The 20,773-nt window shown below is 35.6% G+C and overlaps 2 protein-coding genes across 3 annotated transcripts; both read left to right on the top strand.

The window, feature by feature from the left end:
- The first annotated feature begins 1,134 nt into the window (after positions 1-1,134).
- On the top strand, positions 1,135-4,514 carry LOC116011929 (dicarboxylate transporter 2.1, chloroplastic-like). 2 transcript variants are annotated; one of them, XM_031251363.1, is made up of 5 exons: positions 1,135-1,774; positions 2,505-2,818; positions 3,308-3,756; positions 3,840-3,982; positions 4,127-4,514. In XM_031251363.1, exons 1-4 carry the CDS (start codon positions 1,172-1,174, stop codon positions 3,953-3,955), a joined length of 1,482 nt encoding a protein of 493 aa, XP_031107223.1. In that variant the 5' UTR covers positions 1,135-1,171; the 3' UTR covers positions 3,956-3,982; positions 4,127-4,514. The 2 variants fall into 2 exon arrangements, with proteins under 2 accessions (XP_031107223.1, XP_031107222.1); XM_031251362.1 differs by having other exon boundaries at positions 3,840-4,461.
- Positions 4,515-17,319: 12,805 nt separating this feature from the next.
- LOC116013410 (homeobox-leucine zipper protein ATHB-6-like) lies at positions 17,320-19,762 on the top strand. The gene is made up of 3 exons (XM_031253144.1): positions 17,320-17,872; positions 18,047-18,405; positions 18,731-19,762. The coding sequence occupies exons 1-3, from the start codon at positions 17,806-17,808 to the stop codon at positions 19,286-19,288; spliced, it is 984 nt and encodes a 327-aa protein (XP_031109004.1). The 5' UTR covers positions 17,320-17,805; the 3' UTR covers positions 19,289-19,762.
- The last annotated feature ends 1,011 nt before the right edge of the window (positions 19,763-20,773 follow it).

Here is a 20,773-nt window from a genome sequence, read left to right as displayed (position 1 = left end):
CCCCCCCCCGCCGCCATATACGTACATACCTTCAATACTACACCCCCCCCTTCAAGTGGGGGTGTCGTTGCCATGCCCAGGGGCGCACCACCCTCGCTACCCACGCCATGGCCTAAGGTGGCCGCAAGCCATGCTGAGGGCTAGTCGCGGGGCAACCAATGGCCGGTTGTTAATGCTGCCAGCCCATAAATATAGGAACAAATATAATGTGCCTTAGTACACAAGAGATGGAGCGGTTTGGTGGTTGGCCTGCAGGTATCAACCTTTATCCATTTAACTCCAGCTTGGTTGCTGCCTTCACTAGGCGCATTGGTGGGGGTTCGACGAGACCCGCACTGCCCCTATAGGCCACGCCCCGCTGCCGAGATTTCAATGAGGCACCTCGCTGGCGATTTTGCTCCGGTGAACTTTTTCTCTCTCATCTTTTGTGCCTTTCTTGGCCACCATACATGCTTGTCTTCTTAGTCTAATAAGACTTGGGTCAACTTCTTTCCTTCACAACGAAAATACTTCATGGACTTCCAAACAACTTAATCTTAACTTTTACTCCCACTTGTGTTCAAATTTGATTGGAGGAAGAAGAAAAAAAAATAGACAAACATCATGACCCCCTATTAAATTGAGCAATCAAAGCATGCCAAATTATGAGTAAAAATGAGAGTAGAAATTGATAGTACATGTAGAATTACACCTTCATCACCCTCAATTAGACCAAAACTTTTCTAATAAAATGGACCTCCCGGGATTTCATATCGCCATCAAATAATATTGTATATATATCTTTTATTTTTAATTTCTATTAAAATAATATATTTCTGTATGACACTGACTTTTCTTCCTTGGTTGACTAGCAAGTAGCAACAACCATTCAGACTAATGTTTTTTTTTTCTTTAGGACAAGAGTGGTAAATTAACTATCTGATTGCTCAAATCAAGAAGAGTAATAAACTATTTTGAAGGAAAGTATTTTTCCTTCCTTTTTTGTTGGCGGCAATTTTATTTTACTTCATAAGCTTATACCAGTGAGACTAGTGGGACCCGCTTTAGACCCCACCATTCATTTCTGATTTCCCACCAAATCAATCCATATATGGAACACTCATCCCATCACCCAGAGATCTTCACCCGCCACTGCGCCGCCCTCAATCCGAACAAGTAGTAGCAGTGATAGATGCCAATGATTCCAGAAACTTCCACCGCCACCACTCGCCGGAGATTCTCTCTTCTTCCATGGAAAGGCGTGAGGCTCATTCCTCTCGCAATATCAATCTCCATAGGACTCATCTTTCGCTTCGCCATTCCCAAGCCTCACAGTGTCCCAACTAAAGGCTGGCAACTCCTCGCCCTCTTTCTCACCACCATCTCCGGCCTCATCCTTACCCCGCTCCCCGTCGGGGGTTGGGCTTTCACTTGCCTCACCCTTTCCGTCCTCACCAAAACTCTCACCTTCTCCGCCGCCTTCTCCGCCTTCACCAATGAGGTCATTTGGCTCATTGTCTCCTCCTTCTTCTTCTCCCGAGGCTTCATCAAGACCGGGCTAGGGGATAGGCTTGCCATGCTGTTTGTGCGGTTTCTCGGGAAAAGCACTCTGGGTTTGTCTTATGGATTGGTTTTGAGCGAGGCCATCATTTCTCCTGCTATGCCCAGCTCAACAGCTCGGGCCGGTGGGATTTTCTTGCCCATTATTAAATCGTTAGCCTCCTCCGCTGATAGTCATCCCAAGGACCCGTCTTCCAGGAAGCTCGGGGCCTATCTCGTCCAGTCTCAATTGCAGGTTAATTAGTTAGTGTGTTGGTTTAATGCTTATGCATAATGAGATTTGATTTTACTCTTATTGTTTGAGTCTTGTCTTGTGTTCTGCTTGATTATTGCAAATTCCCAGAACAATTCCTTGAATCTTGAATAAAATGGTCGTTTTAGGGTGTAGAGAAAGTAGCAATAGCCAGGACCTGCGGTCTAGTTGAACCAAATTGCTTTTCATATGAGAGGTTTTGAGTTCGAGACTCATTAGAGGTGATACTGACTTTTTATGCTTCAGTAGATTGAGAAATTAGCTATGAACAGATACTGTATTATAAAAGGGTCAATAGAGACTCAATTGAGGTTATAATGACTCTTTGGCTGTTAGCTGAATGGGTTGGCTGTTTGGGTTAGAAGATATGATTTGTTAGTAAGATTAGCTGATTGTAGAAAGTTGTTTGATAAATTAGCTGTTAGCTGATAGCTGTTTGGTATAATTTCTTTTTTCAAAAAGCTAATTGAAAAGGCACTTTGAGTAGCCTTTTAAATTTTAGCATTTTGGAGTTACAAAAAACTTATTATTTACCAACTAATACTAGTCAAATAAGCCAAAAATTGGCTGATTATTTACCAAACAGGGCCTTATGTTTCAGTAGTACTAAGAAAAAAGAAAGTAGCAATAATTTTCAATTAATTCTCAGAAACAAAAAATGCTCTGATTATCTTAGTCATTAATGGATTTTATTTTTTGATGAATGGTATAGGCTTCCAGTAACTCAAGTGCCCTTTTCCTGACTGCTGCAGCTCAAAACCTATTGTGCATCAAATTAGCAGAAGGGCTTGGTGTTAAGGTTTCAAGCAGATGGGTCACTTGGCTAAAGGCTTCCTGCTTCCCGGCACTGGTTGCTCTTCTAGCAACTCCGGTTGTTGTATACAAGATATTCCCTCCTGAAATGAAGAAGACGCCAGATGCCCCAGAAATGGCTCGAAGGAGGATGAAAGAAATGGGGCGTATGAAATTTGAAGAGTGGATTATGGTTGGAACTATGCTTATAATGGTTGCACTATGGATAGCTGGGTAATCTCAACCTTTGTGATTTCTTCTAAGCATGTATGACTATGACATCTTATCTATCTAATGCACATGTTTGATGTTATCTGATAATTCCTGCTGAAATCTTTGCTTTATTCTTATCTCAGTATCTGTTAAGAATATGCTATGGAAGGGGAGTTTACTCTTAAAATTAAAAGAGATACAGAATAATAGAGTTTTATTTTTGATAAGTTCTGATTGCCAAATTTGGTATCTGGATATGGTACTTATTGTGTGTATGTCTGTGGTGGAACACCTTCGAGTCATCATGATGGATCTGCTCTTAAACGACTCATTGAATTTAGGCTAATCCATTAATCTATGTTTCGTGTTCATGTTCGTTTCCTTAGCTTGTATATTATATCTGCAGCTGTGTGGTGTACTCTGTTTGTCATTTATAATCGTTTAGATTAGATACTTTTCCTTATTTTTTGTATCATAGTGATAACAATATAATGTTGGGATTTTGTGCAGGGATAGTATTGGGATAGCAAGTGTTGTCACAGCGATGCTAGGCTTAACTTTGCTTATGCTGTGTGGAGTTTTAGACTGGGATGATTGCTTAAGTGAAAAGTCAGCGTGGGATACCTTAACTTGGTTCGGGGTTTTAATAGGGATGGCGACTCAATTAACTGCTCTTGGCGTGATCAAATGGATGTCTGATGTTGTGGCCGGTTTCCTCAAGTCACACTCAATAAGCTCGTTCTGGGGCTTTGTTATCCTTCAAGCCGCATATTTCTTTATCCACTACTTGTTTGCGGGACAGACTGCTCACGTTGCAGCATTGTACTCTGCGTTTCTTGGGATGCACTTGGCATCTAAAGTTCCCGGTTTGTTCGCTGCATTGGCTTTGGCCTACAACACAAACCTTAACGGTGCTTTGACTCACTATAGCAGTGGCCAGGCTGCTGTTTATTATGGAGGTATGGTACCATTTCCTAACCGCGAAGAACTTGTATTCCTTATATCATTAAGCCCGGGACTTAGTGGCGCTTTCGTTTGTCAGGTGGCTTTGTGGAACTGCGCGACGCCTTTAAGTTGGGAATTGCAATGGCTGTAATTAATATTACCTTGTGGGTGTTAATTGGAGCTGGTTGGTGGAAGGTTCTTGGGCTATACTGAGGTTGAAATGCTCCAAGAAGCAAAGAGGTTAGTTCCATTATTCTCTGACAGATTATTAGTTATTACAGCTCGAATCATAACTAGAAAAGCATACAGTTTGCGAATTTTCTTGTTGATTCTGATCCATGTTTGTGTTTGGACATGGCGGGAAATCGGTCACCACGAATGTAGCCCTTAACTGAATGTAAGTAAACCACAAAGAATGGACTGTCAGTACAGTTTAAGGCATTAACAAACTCTACAAAGTTGCAATGATTGTTGATGAATAAAGCTTTTCATATGGACATTTTGCTCTGCCAATTGCTGATACATGGAACACAGATGCTTCTGCCTTTCTTTCATGGCTGTTTCAGATTGAGAAAGGGTTATATATGTATATATATATCTTTTTCCCACTTTTCATTCATGTCATAAAGTGAGAATATATGCTATAGGGATTAGGAGTTGAGGTTGTTGTACCCTCCTCTGAAATATTGGGTAATAGAGCCTGTCCAGATTTCCAGGCAGCTTTATTTGTGGATTTCTAAAAATAAGGGATTAGTTTTTTTTTTTTTTTTAATTATTGTTTATTTTTATTTTATTTTAAATTTTTGTAACCATATGCAATATACTTTTCGGTAGAGCTTATAGCTTAGGCGGCTGCCTAACCTCTGATGAGGTGCTAGGCGTCCCTAGGCCAAAGGGATTTTACCCTTAGCCAGACATAAGTTGGTTGGTCGATTAGTCAGCCAACTAGGCTGCTAGGTGCTTAAGTCGGTCAATTTGGCCGAGTGTTTTTTTTAGGGGGTAATGTGTACACTGTTGTATTTTGTTTATCTTGAAGCGCTATTTCAAGTAGCGTTTACAATAAGTTATTGACTTTTAACTTTTTTTTTTTAAAAATAATTCCTTATTAACTTATTATAACTTATAAAAAATGACAATATTTACTCTTTTATTAATCAAAATTCTAATATCTTTTGTTGTGTGTCTTTTACACTTACCGGCTTATCCAACAATTAAATTTACCTAACAATTTAATTTCAACAAGTTAACTTATTAGCTGTTTTTTAGCTTTTAGTTTTTAGTTAGCTTTCAGACATAAGCATATATTACAAACTGATGAGCAACAGAGCAAGTCTAAATGTCACATATAACAATTAACAAATTTCACGAATCAAATACAATGCTCCATTAATCTACAAAGGGAGATCATAACTTCACGAGAAAAGCTATACAACATAACATTTTATTGATGTTATTCTATGACTAATTTAGTAGCAAATTGATTGCCTAATAATTTAATAAATATTTGGTGTGACAATTCTCAAATTCGGCAATCATTTTTAGGCCACCCATTTCACTAATGGGCTTCTCATTGAATCCAGGTCAGATGAAATTATTTTGTGGACTCGTCCACCTTGCAAGGCCGACCAGGTCTAAAATACATAATTTACATACTGAATGTTCATAATTTATATACTGAATGTTTACAATTAAATGTTTACAATTTACGTATTGAATGTTCAGAATTTGAACATTCAGTATGTAAATTGTGACAGGTCCACCTTGCAAGGTGGGCCTAGGTCCATGGTATAACTATTCGGCGAAATTTCTCTTGCTCAATAGTGACTATAATCAATAATTATAGTTTTCAAAAAAGAAATAATCAATAATTATAGGGAATATTATGATACTCCGTATTATGTTTTACAAGTGTATCATATATTTCAAAAATAAAATATGAGTGACAGAGTGATGCCATCTTTCTCTCTTGATTTTATATTTTATTTTATATTTTTTTGCATCTTTATTTTTTGATTAATAAATAGATTTTTTTTTCAACGTTGGGCGGATCAGTCAATTTAAAATAACCTATAATGTTTTTATTATCAAGCAAATACTATTTTCTAATAAGTTAAAGAAGTGAAAGAAAAGTGAGTATGATTATTCTGCTTTCCCACTCTTTCTTTCTTGTTAGCTTTATAGACAGAACAGTCACAAGATAGAAAGAAGAGCTAATAAAGAAAAGCTGGGCACCATTAGGGCATGTCTACCCTGGCCTTTATCAAAGTTTCAACTAACCAAATCTCTTTTCTCTCTTGTATTTTGTATTTTGTATTTGTATGCCCAGAAACAAAAAGAACACTCTCTTTACAACCCACTCAATCACTATCATATGTCCGTTAAAAGAAGAAGAAACAAATAAGAAAAGGTAGTATTGTAACCATGGTTGAAAAAACCACTAGGCGCTCATCGGGCGTTCGGAGAGCGCCTAGCGCTTAGGACGTCTAGTCGGGGATTAATCGGCTGTTATTTATTTAATTGGGTTAATTAAATGACCCATTAAATAATTAATTGGTCTAATTAATTAGTTAAAAGTAATTGGATGTTGGATTGTTCGGCCCAAGTTGGTGGAATAATTAATTGAGTTGGGCCTGGCTAATTGGATCAATTGGGCCGCTCAAATTGACGGGCTTTGACTTGGTTTGGCCCATCAAAAATATATGTGGATTATATAATTTTTGGAAAGATGTGGATATTATAAATTGGTTCAAAAATATAAAATCATGAACCTGGACGTGATAGTGTCCCGATACATTCCTTATATTTAATTCAAATAATTAAATTAAATATAAGAATTATCCAAATAGATAGAGTTGGTTAGATTTTTCCTACCAACTCACCACTATAAATAGTGGTCTCATTTTTGAAGGAGAGCTCTGAAGATCTGCATAGCGAAGCTCTGCCGAAATCTCACCAGAATATTGTCTGGAACACGCGTGCAAGGAACCCTTCCAGTTCGCATATTTCGAACATGGCATACTACAGTTGGCATACTTCCAACTCGGTACACTTCCAGTTCAGCATACTCTGAACTCGGTACACTTCCAGTTGGCATACTTCCAACTCAGCATACCTACAGTTGGCATACTTCCAACTCGGCATACTTCCAGTTGGCATACTTCCAATTCGACATACTTCTAATTCGGCATATTCCGAATTTAGTACAGTTCCAATCGACATACTTCCAGTTCAACATATTCTGAACTAGGCATACTTCCAATCAGCATACTTCTAGTAGAGAATCAGAGGACTTCTATACAGAGATTGTACCCCTTTTTCGTTTGATACATACTACTTATTGTAACCGATACTTTAAATTTTGAATATATACAATTCAAATATTTCGCGTTTACATAACCTATTTGAAAAATGAGTAAATTGACTGAAAAACAATATAGGGTTAAGCACTGTTATTTTCATTATCCTCCACAACCAAACAAAACTCTTCATGCTGCGGATTGCATTCTTTAATGAAAGTTGGAAGGGAAGTCAAAAGTTTTCTTTAAAAAATTAAAAATCTTTCCAAACTTTCAAATGTACTTAAACATTGGTAAAACTCCGCTAACGTTTTAGATGTATTAAAAAAAATTGTTTTAAAATTTCACCAATCTAATAACTAAACGCATGATGATAATAATGCATAAAATGAACACACTTTTGCTCATATTTATTTATTAAGTTTTGGCTTGCCCTCTTGATTTTTGTGTTTAATTTATTAAATTTATTATATTTTAATTGAAGGATAGTATAATGCATGACTTGAATGGATTTTGATGTGTTTTGGAGGGTTCTTTTAATGTTGGTAAACTATTGTAAAACCAAAAAAAAAATTCAAAATTCAAAATTATAGTTTTCACCCAAAATAATTTATGCTCAGTACTTTGATAACAATTAGATGTAGAAAGGACCAATTGGAATGATTTTAGTTGCATTAGAAAACCAGCTTAAAGCGCTACAATTTTTATGAAGTTCAAAAAGTCAAATTATGAAGTTAAAAGAGTCAAAATCAGTCTGGAAGTCAAAGTTGCGTTGCAGAGTAATCTCGCCGCGACGAGATTCGGCATAATGGTTGAGGTCCTCTTTTAATTTGTAGCAGTTCGACGCCAAGATAAGGCTTTAACGAGACAAGATGCTACATATCTGCAATTTTCTGTTTCGCGAAATTGTCATTTTTGTCCATTCTTTTATCCACCTATAAATACATTTCATTCTCCCATTTGAGAACCCTAGCTACCCCATCTCTTCTCTTGCTACATATAGGTGCGATTTCTTTTTCTTTACTGAATTATGTCCTAAAACATCAAAATTATTATTATTCAAAAAAAAATTACTTATGTCACTTTTGACATAAATTTTGAAACATTGAAAATAATTGTGAAAGTTGAATATAAATTGCTTGTCATCATTAATTTTCACGTTTTGTGCAGAACACACTAAAAATATATATGTTTTAATTTTTTTTTTTATCTTAATAGTTGATTAGACAAAATAAATAAATCAATAAATCAATAAATAATTCTAAGAGAAATAAAAGGTTCAAAATTGAGTATATGTTACAAAAATTGAATTTTCAAACATTTTAACAATGAAGTCCACAATTACCACCACCTGTCTTCCATAAACAATAGTTGTTAATTTTTGACCACATACTTAAATCAAGATTATGATATGTTTCAAAGATGATGAGATTTATAATGATATATATAGGATTCTTACTTATTAGCGGTTTGAATTACCAAGTTAGTAGGGCAAGAAGCTTGGAGTATGTTAGATGGCAATTTCTGTCGTCGTGTGTATATTGTCGTGGGTGGACCCCACTACAGCAAGAAGGTGACACAAAATTAAAGAAGAAAAGGCTATGATTTTTTCTTGTGATTTTGTGGTTATACTAAGCATAGAAAGCTGCTCTCCGACATGCTTAAAGTTTGGGGAGATGAGATGTGAAAATTGACAGTACAGCTGCGATGTTCTTGGAATGGAGCTTAGCTTCTCTTAATTCTATGCATCTCTAAACTGCACTGCCCATTTTGAATATTATTAGTTGGCGACCACTAAATATCTTGCCCACTCCATCACTCGTTGGATCATATTTTTATACTATTATTTGCCTGAATAGATGAATCATAAGAGACTAAAGTTTGAGTATCACAGACAACAATCAATGTTGCAAAAGACGCTAGGTTGTAGTCGAGCATCAAGATGTGCTGCCTAGACAACCGAGTGATATGAGTATATCATTTCCACTTTTCTCACTCAGAGTTAGAAGTTGTTAGACTGTTATAATCTCTTAAACTAGTCAACTGCATATGTTAGATGGTTAGTTGAGTACATGACTCTAAAAATATAGAAGATGAGTAGTCAAGCTGGCAAAAAAAAAATATCACTAGGCCGAGTTGAACTCCAACTTGACCGAGTTGGCCATCAACTCGGTCGAGTTAAGTGTCTGACTCGGCTGAGTGAGCGCCTAGTTGGCCAGTTAGTTGGCCAGCCGATTAAAAGACGCTTAATTAGGTTGATTTTACAACACTAACGACAATATGAAAAAACTCTTAGAATGAGAGAACTTTCTTGCGAGTAGTGAATAAAAGTTTAATATCTTTGATTAGTTGAATATAATTATCATAATTTATTCCTCCATATTTTATCTCACCAACGTGTAAATAGACTAATATGAACAATAATTCTAACTTTTGCCACAAAATTTTTATACTATAATATTGTGTCGTGTTTATGAAGTTTGAATTAGGTGTATTTATTTATTTATTTATTTATATATAGTCGCTATATATAGCTAGGCTATAGCTCAAATTAATTAGCTAGATAGTTTTTTGTCCATTTGTAGTAAAGACATGCCAGTCTTGTCTGCTGTAATTACAAGAAAAATCTAGTCATTAATTAATGTTTTGCTGCCGACAATTATATCATGTCGGGCGGGATATGATATTTCCACTACTAGCATGTTAATAATTAGGAACCACTTTGTTCCATTAGCTAAGCTTCTCTTGGGGGAATTCTAATATCAAAGTGTAAATATAAATATGGCGATATGGGAATTGAATGTGATCGAGGAATTTGATAAAGGCTCAAACCAACACAAGAATATAATAGAAGTAGGTAGTAGGTACAAAATTGAGTTTTTTTTTTTTTTTTGAGAGAAATTTGAATTCATTATATAATAGTATACACTAAATAAACTCTACTCTTATTTAATATTAATTACATTAAAATATTATGTAATGAACTTATTGAGATGTGTTAGACATAAAATTTGTGCTTGACCCTATGTCCCTATACAAGAAGACAAAAATGAGTGCTTTAAGGGGAAGGAAAGGGGGGCATTTAATGTGGGTTTGTAATAGTAAAAGTCAAAAAATATTTATTCAATAATTATTTCAAAATTTCCTTTTATATCTTTATAAATCAATAAAAACTTGCATCCAAGTCGGGTCAAGTTATTGACTTGATAATCACAAAGTTCTAAGTTACACTAAGTCTAAATGAGAGCAACTTATTGACCGTATTTGTTTGAGCTAGTGAGTTATGGATAAGATTATCTCATTGTGATCTTTTGTCTTTAGAGTCACAAAATGAGTGACTCCTAATTTCTCTTGTGACCCACAAAAAAAAAAAAAAATAAAAAAAAAATCTTTCATCCATATTCCAATGAACAAAAACTGTGGATGGGAAAAAACCCAATCTTCTTGTAGTGATACTTTTGGCCCAAAATGTTATGAAGGTGATACAACCCTGAGGTTGTATGGGTTGCTCTTCTTCGAGTCAAGAGCTAAACTCCAATGGCTGCGCTTCGAGTGGCAGCCCAACTCCAAATGACTATGCTTCGAGTGATAGTCTAACTCCCGAAAGAGAATGTCTCCAGACATAATCCATTAATTGATATATTCTTCAGTGCCTTTTGTCAGATACATAGGTAGCTATATATATACAAGATCATATAAACCACCCACTAACCCAACTGCTTGCAAAGTGTAATACATGCCCATGAAATGCCTATATTAGTGGTTATCCCACTATATATAATAATAATAATAATAATAATAATAATAATAATAATAATAATAATAATAACTACTGTAGCATCAGGAACCCATGGTTGTATCAGAAGGTGGTTCTGAACTACTGTGAAGGCAATCGTTATACCCTGCACCGCGGTGCACATAGCAATGTGCATCACGTACGTAAAACGACGTCGTTTCGGTGTTAGTAGACGCGGACGCTAATGACTCAGGGAATTCATTATCTATAATACACATAATCATTATCTATAATACACAGAACGTTTGCCTAGAATACACAGAATGTTTGCCCAGAATACACAGAATATTGACACAAAATACACAGATGTTAGTGGACGCGAATGACTCCAGGGAATTCATTATCTATAATACACATAATCATTATATAGAATACACAGAAAGTTTGCCTAGAATACACAGAATGTTTGCCCATAATACACATAATATTGATGCCCATAATACACAGAACTCATCCTCCTAACATTCGAATGCACAAACACATCACAACTTGTGTTAATAACATGAATACACATAATATTTACACAAAATACACATAACTCATCCTCCTAAACATTCGAATGCACAAACACATCACAACATGTGTTACTAACATGAAATCACAACATATGTTACTAACATGAATACACATAACGGTTGCCTATAATACACAGAACGGTTGCCTAGAATGCACAGAATGATTGCCTGGAATACACAGAATATTAACATAAATACAGAGACCGGCCGAAACGAGAAACGTGATTTCCAAAAAAAACAGACGATTAGTCTACAATACTCAAAACGACATCGTTTAGGTACGTGGTGCACAGTATAATTTGCCGAAGGTCACCCACAAGACTTTAATACTCCTTAGAGCGAAATGGTTAATTAATGTAACAATAAAGTAGTTAGCTTAATAAAAATGTAATGCTATATATCATCCATGGAATTTGTGGAAATTAAAGACATGTCGTTTTCACGATATGATACTTGTTGTAACGAGTCCATATATAGGGCAGTCCCTTTGCAACCTTGTCCTTGAATATGCCAAGCAAGGCCACGTGTTGGACTATATTAAAGTTTTTGCATGGTTACAGACCATCCACACTCCAAAGCTACCTTCAATTCCTTACTTTTTAGACGCACTTATTAGGTGATACTAAACATATTGATAGTGAAAGAATTGAAGTCTAAATATTTTTGAAAAGTTATTCCTAATTTTCTTCATTAAAAAAAATCTTAGTTCAAGTATGAACACCCATTAAAGAATGTTGCATTTATAGTTACATTAGTTGATCTCAGGTATAATTAAACTAGTTGGACAAAACAAAACAAAATAAGCAAACTATGTGTAACACTATGTAATAAGATTTAATTCTTACCTAATAAAGTATGAAACTAACCTATTATGAGCAGTTAAATACTAATGTATATATGCTTTTAAAATATGTAAATTGTTGAAATACGTACATACTTTTCATTATTTATTTTCTTCAATAAAATTTCAGAGGCAGTAAAGATGAGACACTCGGTGTTGGAGCTCAAACTTTGAAGACTAACCTTGGGTAGCATCTAGCTAGCTATGGTTGGCACATGGTGAGTTTCTTGATAAACAAGGACTGGTGGGGTGAAGTCTTTCCCAGTGTGAATGAAAATCACAAGTCCATCACATTAGTACACTTTTTTTCACATATTGTTCCATGCCCACACTTGAAAGAAATCTCCCTTTAATTTTGGCTGTAAATTTTTGTACTTTAGTCAGGAATGATGGTACATGATGGTGACTAAATGGTTGGAGGATGACTCAAATTTTAGTAGTAAACTTTGTAATGATGTTTAATTGGTCCCATAGGTTCATCTTTCAGACGTGGGAGGACCATTGTACCTCTGATATATCAATATATCATTCAATTGGCCTCATCAACTCCGATCACCATCCAACATCAACTTAGATTCATCACATGCAAAGTAATAATTTTTTAGTACTACTGACTCTCTGTTACAATGCAATACCTGAGTCACTTATTAGAGGTACTTACAATTCATTATTAGTTATTCAATTAGTCTATCTCTGCCATTAGCGGCGACTCCCAAACAGCAAAAGACCTATATTAAAGAAACTTAACCAAAAAAAAAATAAAAAATCATGGTTATTTCCAAGCATTTAATTTGTTGCAATATTAGTCGGTTGCTGCACACAGCAGCATATATACGGTATACCTTTTGGGTTCTTCTGAGTTTTAAGGATTTTGGAGGAGATCATACTGTTGCTTTAGTGCCGAACCCACTAACATCAAATGAGACATTACATATATATAAGCTAACGATTTTACTCCAACTCATTATATTATACTCCGTATCTTATACCTACGCCGTCATATTTCAATAGTTTAATTATAATGTTTGTTGACCATGGATGACCGGATAGCCTTGCCCTTTTGACCAGCAACGAGATCATATCAACAAAAATATATATATGATTTGATAGTGTTGCTGGTGTTTGGGTGGAGATGGGCAATTTGTGGTGGTACTATACGGTTGAATTGATGAATAACAATAACGTAAGGTTAATCTGTCGACTTCCCGTTATCGCGAAGGTACAATAATGTTTTTCTATGTTTTATCTTTTGTTCTTTTTAATTTCGTTTGTGTGTAGTTTGTTTTTTTCATCTTATTTATCTCAATTCCTTATGTTCGTATAGAGCTGTCAATGCGTTTGAGGCCCGCTACTTAGGGGACTAGAGTTGCAAATAATTTTCTAAATACACACAATATAGTCTCCACAATCATTCAATATGTTTGGATGTAGATTGTGTGCATTCATGCTTATTCGCACGTTCTCCATAAAATAAAAAAAAAGTGTTCTTATACGACGATAGAAAAATTTGCGTCATTTAATTCGGACTTGCATTGATCATGACAGTGGTGTGTAATCCCCGAATCGATAATTGATGATCTTGGAACCCAATATTGTGTTTGTCTCCCCTTAATTTCTAGGTATGACATTAAAATCACATGTTTACTCACCTCAAATCCTTCTTGATTATTTTGAATATTTGTTTGTGTTTCTTTGCCCATTTTCCCAGTTCTAATTATCGCTTAGCTTTTGCCAGTTTCGTTATCTTTGTGCTTAGATTGCTCTTTTAATATCATGCTATAGACACCATCCCAAAAAAAAACCAAAAACAAAATTCATTCTTAGAATTTCACCTAGATCATTGAACAACAAAGGTGATTAGAACGAAAAAGACAAATGTCAATACACTTACAAGATTATGATGTAAGCCGTGATAATGAAATCAATGATGATGGTGAATTGGCTCAGTATGCATTGTAGCAAAAATTGAACTTGTGAAAGTTGAAGATATTATTCAAAATCCTAAATGGAAGAAAGCTATGAATGAAGAGATGGCTTCAATTGAAAAAAAAATGGAGTATGGAGCTAGTAGAACTTTTATAGAGCCACTAGGCCATTGATATGAAATGAGTTTTTAAGATCAAAATAAAGTCAAATGGTGAGGTGATATCTACTATTTTGTACAATAATTCACTCATTATTTTAGTTGTTTTGATGCTTATTTTATTTATCCTAATGAAATTGAGAATTGTTTGTGTGTTATATTGTCCCAAGGGTTGAATTATCCACAAGGAACAGCAAAGGAAGAGTTTTGGAACATTTTGGACAAGTTTTGGAAATTACCTAATCACAAAAGGAAACAAGAATAAGAATTGGAAAAGAATTGGAAGTTGCCTAATGGGCCAAAGCTCATCTGTCTCCTGTTTATACTACAATTTTCTGCTATTTTACAGAGGTTCCCTTACAGAGTTCCCAACCCTAGTTAGTTTTAGTTTATTTTTCCCTAGCATAGTTTAGATTAGTTTTTATATTAGATTATTTACTTTCAAGCTTGGAATCTCGGATTGAAGTTGGATTTGTTCTTCATCAGTAAAGTTCTCTTATTCCTTTATTTACTTTCTTCTCGGATTTCTGGCTATGTTTATGGTTATTTATTATTGCTTTGTTTTATTTACTTTTATGATGCATGAGTAGTTAGCTTTTGGGTTTGGATTAGGGTCCTATTGCTATTCTTGATGCTAGATTTGTGATTATTGTATAAAGGGAAATAATTGTTTACCTAGGGTTTATGTTTGAGTTGGATTATATTTTCCTCTTATTGATAATTGATGCGCATCTTTTATTGATTTGTTTTGAAGAGGATTTCATACCAACGAAAGTTGGGTGAAAGACTTAGCCTAACCAATTTCAACCCAATTTTTCCTACTATGAGAATATGAGTAATTTGGGGGCTTATAATGCTTTTGTGGTTAAGGTTATGATTGATGCATCACGAAAGTGGGGCAATCTTAGCCTAATTCTTGTTATTGATTACGAAAGTAGCTAACTTAAATTCTTGAGTGCATTGCCAATAAATCCCTTGGTTAATTGTTTTCTCCCTAATTTTGAGATTGTTAGAGCATAAAGATTGCAATACCCCTAATTTGACCCCACTCTTTTATCATATAGTTTATCCCTTATTTAATTTGCATTATTTTATTTCCATTCATTAATCTTAGTTTGCTTGGATTCTAGAGAATTCCAATACTTTAGTGCCTAGGATTTAATAATTCACACAATATTTGCCATAGCCCCAATCCTCAGCGGAACGACAATTCATACCCATATTTTCACTCATCATTTATATTCATCATGAGGTTGAAAGATGCAAAGCAAGTTTAGTGGCAAACGGGATTGAACAACGACAAGGTTATGACTATGACGAGATTTCTCCGGTAGCTCGAATATATAAACAGAATGAGGTTGATCATTGCTTTAGCAGCCCAAAAGCAATGGAAGGTTCACTAAATGGATGTCATGCCAACCTTCCTCAATGTCCCACTTGATGAAGATGTTTATGTAAAGCAACAACTTGGCTTTAAATTACATTGAAAAGAAGACAGTGTACAAATTCAAAAAAGGCTTTATATGACCTTAAGTAAGGTTCCCGAGCATGGAATAAGAGAATTGATGTGTTCATTCAAGAAACTGATTTTCAAATGTGTCTATCTATTCATGGTTTATATGTGAAGGCTAACTCTAGAGATTTTTAGTTGTTATGCCTTTATGTTAATGATGTGATTTTTTCATGTAATAATCACAAAATGATTGAATATTTCAAGAAGTCAATGATGAAGGGGTTTGAGATGTTTGATCTTAGCCTCATGTCTTATAACCGAGGCATTGAGGTAATGCAAAGACGATGAAATCTTTATCACTAAGAAGAAATATGATATTGAACTTTTAAGAAATTTCATATGTATGATTCAAATTCTATTAGAACTCCTGTTGAAACAGGAAAAAAAAATTGACAAAAGGAGTTGGGTGAGATGTTGATATATCATACTTCAAATGAATTGTTGGAAGTCTTAGGTATTTCCATGCACAAGACTTGATAGTAGTTATGTTGTGAATTAGTTAACAGATTTATAGAGTCCCCTCAACAATTACATTTGCAAGTAGTAAAGAGGATCATGTGCTACATAAAAGGAACATATGACTACGAATTATTCTATACATCATCTAATGAGAATGATTTTTTTGGTTATTCTGATAGTGATTGGGGTGGAGATTTGGAGAAAAAAAGAATATTGATGGCTACTTCATTATGCTTGGAAAATTTGTGTGTTTGTGGTCTTCAAAGAAACAATTTATTGTTGCATTATCAACATGTGAAGTTGAGAATATTGCAATAGCACCAAGCGCATGTTAGGCAATTTGGCTTAGCAACATAATGAGCCAATTAGGGTTTCATAAGCAAGGTCCAACCAAGATCTATGTGGACAACATATCAACTATTAATTTAGCTAAAAATTCTTGTATTTCACAGAAGGGGTAAACACATAGACATATGATATAAATTCTTATGAGATCAAATTAACAAAGGGATAATCAAACTAATGTTATTAAAAATTTTATTTCATGTATTAGTTTAATTTTTTTGAAGTCTAAAATTTTTATTTTTGTTATAAACAACAAAAGAATTTGTGATAAAATTTGGGAGAAATAAATAAAATATAGGGCAGGGCATTGGAAGAAGTGTGAGGGTCGAAATTCGAAGTATTTTGTCCTGAAAGACTTGCAAGTATCGACACTTTGTTTCTGAATCGCTGAAAAATCTGTTGGCTGTGACAAATGAAAGAAAATCAGTGGATTAGGATTTAGGATTAACCATGCATTAACACCTGGCGATTACTCGCACCGACTGTGAACTGCCGATTTGACCGGGATATGGTGACGCCACCCAGCCGGATAACGCCGAGCCGAGCCCATGCAAACGGCTTACCTGCAGTAGCCGGTCACCTAACCCGAATTTGCATTTAGAGCGAATTAAAGTTTCATTTGGATTTTGGAATGTAACTCCGGTCAGATCCTAACCCTCAATCTGACCCAAGTTTGGTTTTATTTAAAGACACAAGTTGTGGAAGGCCAGCTGGGATCTGAACTAGTTTTTTTTTTCTTTTTCTTTTTTTTACTTCTCTCCCTCCCTATCTAAACTTCTCTCTAGAACATTAACAATTGATTGAGTGATGATGCGCATAAAGAAAGATGAGAGAGAGAGATGGAAAAAGAGGGTGTTTGGGTTTAGCAATTCTTGGTAGCTAGCTAGCTATCATTCCACAGAATTTCTTGTTTATTGTTTCTTGATAATGGGTTCAGAGGTGGATGAAGTAGCATTACTGAACAAGCACAAAGATGGAGTCTTTTGTACTCGAAGGAGACAAAAATGGCTTCCATAATTCCACACTAGTCCTCTTCTTTTTTCTCTGTAAAAAAAATTTTCTTTTAGTTTGCTGTATGTACCTCTAAACACCAAAAGAATCCAAGCAAAAAGCATATTATATTTATATAAAGGCCGGGGTGACCTGCTCTGATATGATCTGATCTAAATTTGTGAACCACTTGGTACTCTACTGATCAATTATCTACAGCTAGCCATGAAGAGGTCACTTGATAGCTCTGATTCCTTGGGTGCTTTGATGTCCATCTGTCCAACCACCACAGGTGCTTAATTCTTCTCCAAATTCCAAATCTTTAATGGTTCTTGTACTCTGTTCACTGATTTTAATATATACTCTCAAAGATCCGGACATGCCCATTTCATGTTTTTTCCAATTACCTAAAAATTTGATATCTTTGGGAAGGGAAATCATAATCAGTTTCTTTTTTCATTTGCAGATGAGCCGAGCCATGTGTACTCGAGGGAATTCCAGACGATGCTGGAGGGGCTTGAAGAAGAGGAATCAGGAGGGGGAGGGGCAATGACGGAGAAGAAGAGGCGTCTGAGTGTGGAGCAAGTGAAGGCTTTGGAGAAGAACTTTGAGGTGGAGAACAAGCTGGAACCGGAGAGGAAAGTTAAGCTGGCTCAAGAGCTTGGCCTGCAGCCTAGACAGGTGGCTGTTTGGTTCCAGAACCGCCGTGCACGGTGGAAGACGAAGCAGTTGGAGAGAGACTATGGTGTCCTCAAAAACAACTACGATTCCCTCAAACATAAGTTTGAAGCTCTCCAACATGACAATGAAGCCCTCCTCAAAGAGGTATGTAGTACACATCACTAATACATAAAATAAAGGCTGTTGTATAACAGTCGAAAAGTCCTTTACAACACTAGCGGATTAGAACGAGACTGTTGAGTTGCAAAAAGTCATTTACAACAGTAACACAGATTAGCAGTAACATAGGAGCATAGACAATTGTTGTATAACAGTAGGGAAAAGTAACATAAGAGCTGTTGTACAACAGTTGCGAAAAGTTCTTTACAATAGCGGATTAGTTGTTCTATAGTGTATATTTATAGTTTCAAAATTCCCTGTGTGCATGTGTGATTTGCACGATTTAACGGTGGTGTTGTTGATTTTTCAGATCGGCGAGCTGAAGGCGAAGCTGGAGGGAGAAAATGGAGAGAGCAAAGTTACGGTGAAGGAAGAGGCGGTGGAGTCGGAGAGCGACAACAACACCAATTCTCTACTACTGAGACAAGAAGACGAAACAGAGCTCAACCTCGAGGATTTTAATGGCGGAGGCGGTTTAGTGACCGCCTCACTTTTCGCCGACTTCAAAGACGGTTCATCGGACAGCGACTCCAGCGCCATCCTGAACGAGGATAACAGCCCCAACGCCGCCTCTACCGGCGCCATCTTGATGATATCAAACGCCTCTTCCTCCTCTTTCTCCTCGCCGCCGTCAATCAACTGTTTCCAATTCTCGGAGAATCCAAAGGCGGCGGCGGCCGCCATTCTCGGCGATGTTTGCGGGAAGGCGGCGGCGGCGGCGTATCAGCCGCAGTTGGTGAAGATCGAGGAGCATAATTTCTTCGGAGGCGGCGACGACGACTCGTGCAGTAGTCTGTTCTCCGACGAGCAAGCTCCGATTCTCCATTGGTACTCGCCGGAGGACTGGAATTGCACCACCTCATCGTGATCATTAAGATCCAAGGAAAAAGAAGAAATAAGAGAAGAAAAAACAAATTAAAATTGTAAAATGAAAAATTAATGATGTGAATTGTGGTGCATGTGTATTGTAGAAACAAAAAAAAAAAAAAAGATGTCTTGGTTCTTCAATTCATAATCAATCATAGGTAAAGCCAAGAATGAAGATTGAAGATGAGGAGAGATAGATGACAGAAATGGCAGGCGGAGTTCACGTGGGGCGTAGGGGTGAGTGGGCCAGGGGGAAGAGAGAGAAAAGTGGGATGAATTGCAGGCAAGGAGGGGGAGAGGCGAGGGAGGAAGGAAGGATATGATATGATGATTAGATAGTCATTTGAATCTCTCTTTTATCTTTTCACCGTCCAAACAGACGAAACAAAGAAATCATCCCTTCCTGTAATAATGCTTATAAAGGTGGATCATCTACACCCATGCATCCAATAATTACACCATCGTTTTTTACTAATTTCATCTTAATCAACTCATCATACTTTTCAATTTTATATATACATATAAACGACTCATATAGAAAGAGTTGCTTAGATCAAAAATAATATTAAATCTTAGTTTTGCATCTGAAATAAAATCAGATGGACCATATCAAAGTTTACAAAAAAAAAAAAAAAAATGTTGCGGCATTTTCATTATTATTATTACCTTTAGTATGCTGATCTGAACACTAAGATCTATGCTTAGAATTTTTTGGATTTGAACATTTTAGTATTAATATATTACACATTTAATCTTAAATGTTTGCACTTATAAAAATGGGAAAATGACACTTTTTCCCTCTATGTTATGTGCATATAGCACTTTTCCCCCATGTGTTATTAAAGTGGCAGTTTTTCCCCCTGAAATATTAAATTGACATTGTTACCTTTAAAAATAATTATTTCAATCATTTTTCTTCTCCAACAAATTACTACTTATATGTATGGATGATCACGATTTGGTTCGAACCTAACCAAACACTGTAGCAATCATACCGAAATAGTATGAACGGTTCTGATTACGATTCAGAACCGAAAAAATAAAATTAAATAATTGTTGAACCATGAACCGGAACTTAACCACAGTCATATATAGTGAAAATGATCAAACACTTATTTTGATAAATCGGTAAGGTTCAGTTCTAATTTTGATTTTGAACCGCCAATCAAAACTTATTTATTTATTTTTATAATATTTTTTTTTGACGCAAACTCAAAACTTAATTCTTATAATTTTATTTCTTATTTAAAAATAGTCTAAATTCAACAACTATTTTATTTTATTTTTTCGGTTCTGAATCGTAATCGTAACCGTCTATACTATTTAAGTTCAATTGCTACAGTGTTCGATTAGGTTCGTATCGAAGCGTGATCTTCCATACATATTAGTAATATAATTGGTTGGAAAATAAAAATAAATGAAATAGTTATTTTTAAGGGCAAAATTGTCAATTTAACATTATAAGAGAGAAAACTATCACTTTTAA

The sequence above is a fragment of the Ipomoea triloba genome, chromosome 3, assembly GCF_003576645.1.
Source record: "Ipomoea triloba cultivar NCNSP0323 chromosome 3, ASM357664v1".
NCBI lineage: Eukaryota > Viridiplantae > Streptophyta > Magnoliopsida > Solanales > Convolvulaceae > Ipomoea > Ipomoea triloba.
Note: the sequence above shows the minus strand (reverse complement) of the source record. Positions and strands in the feature narration are given on the sequence as shown.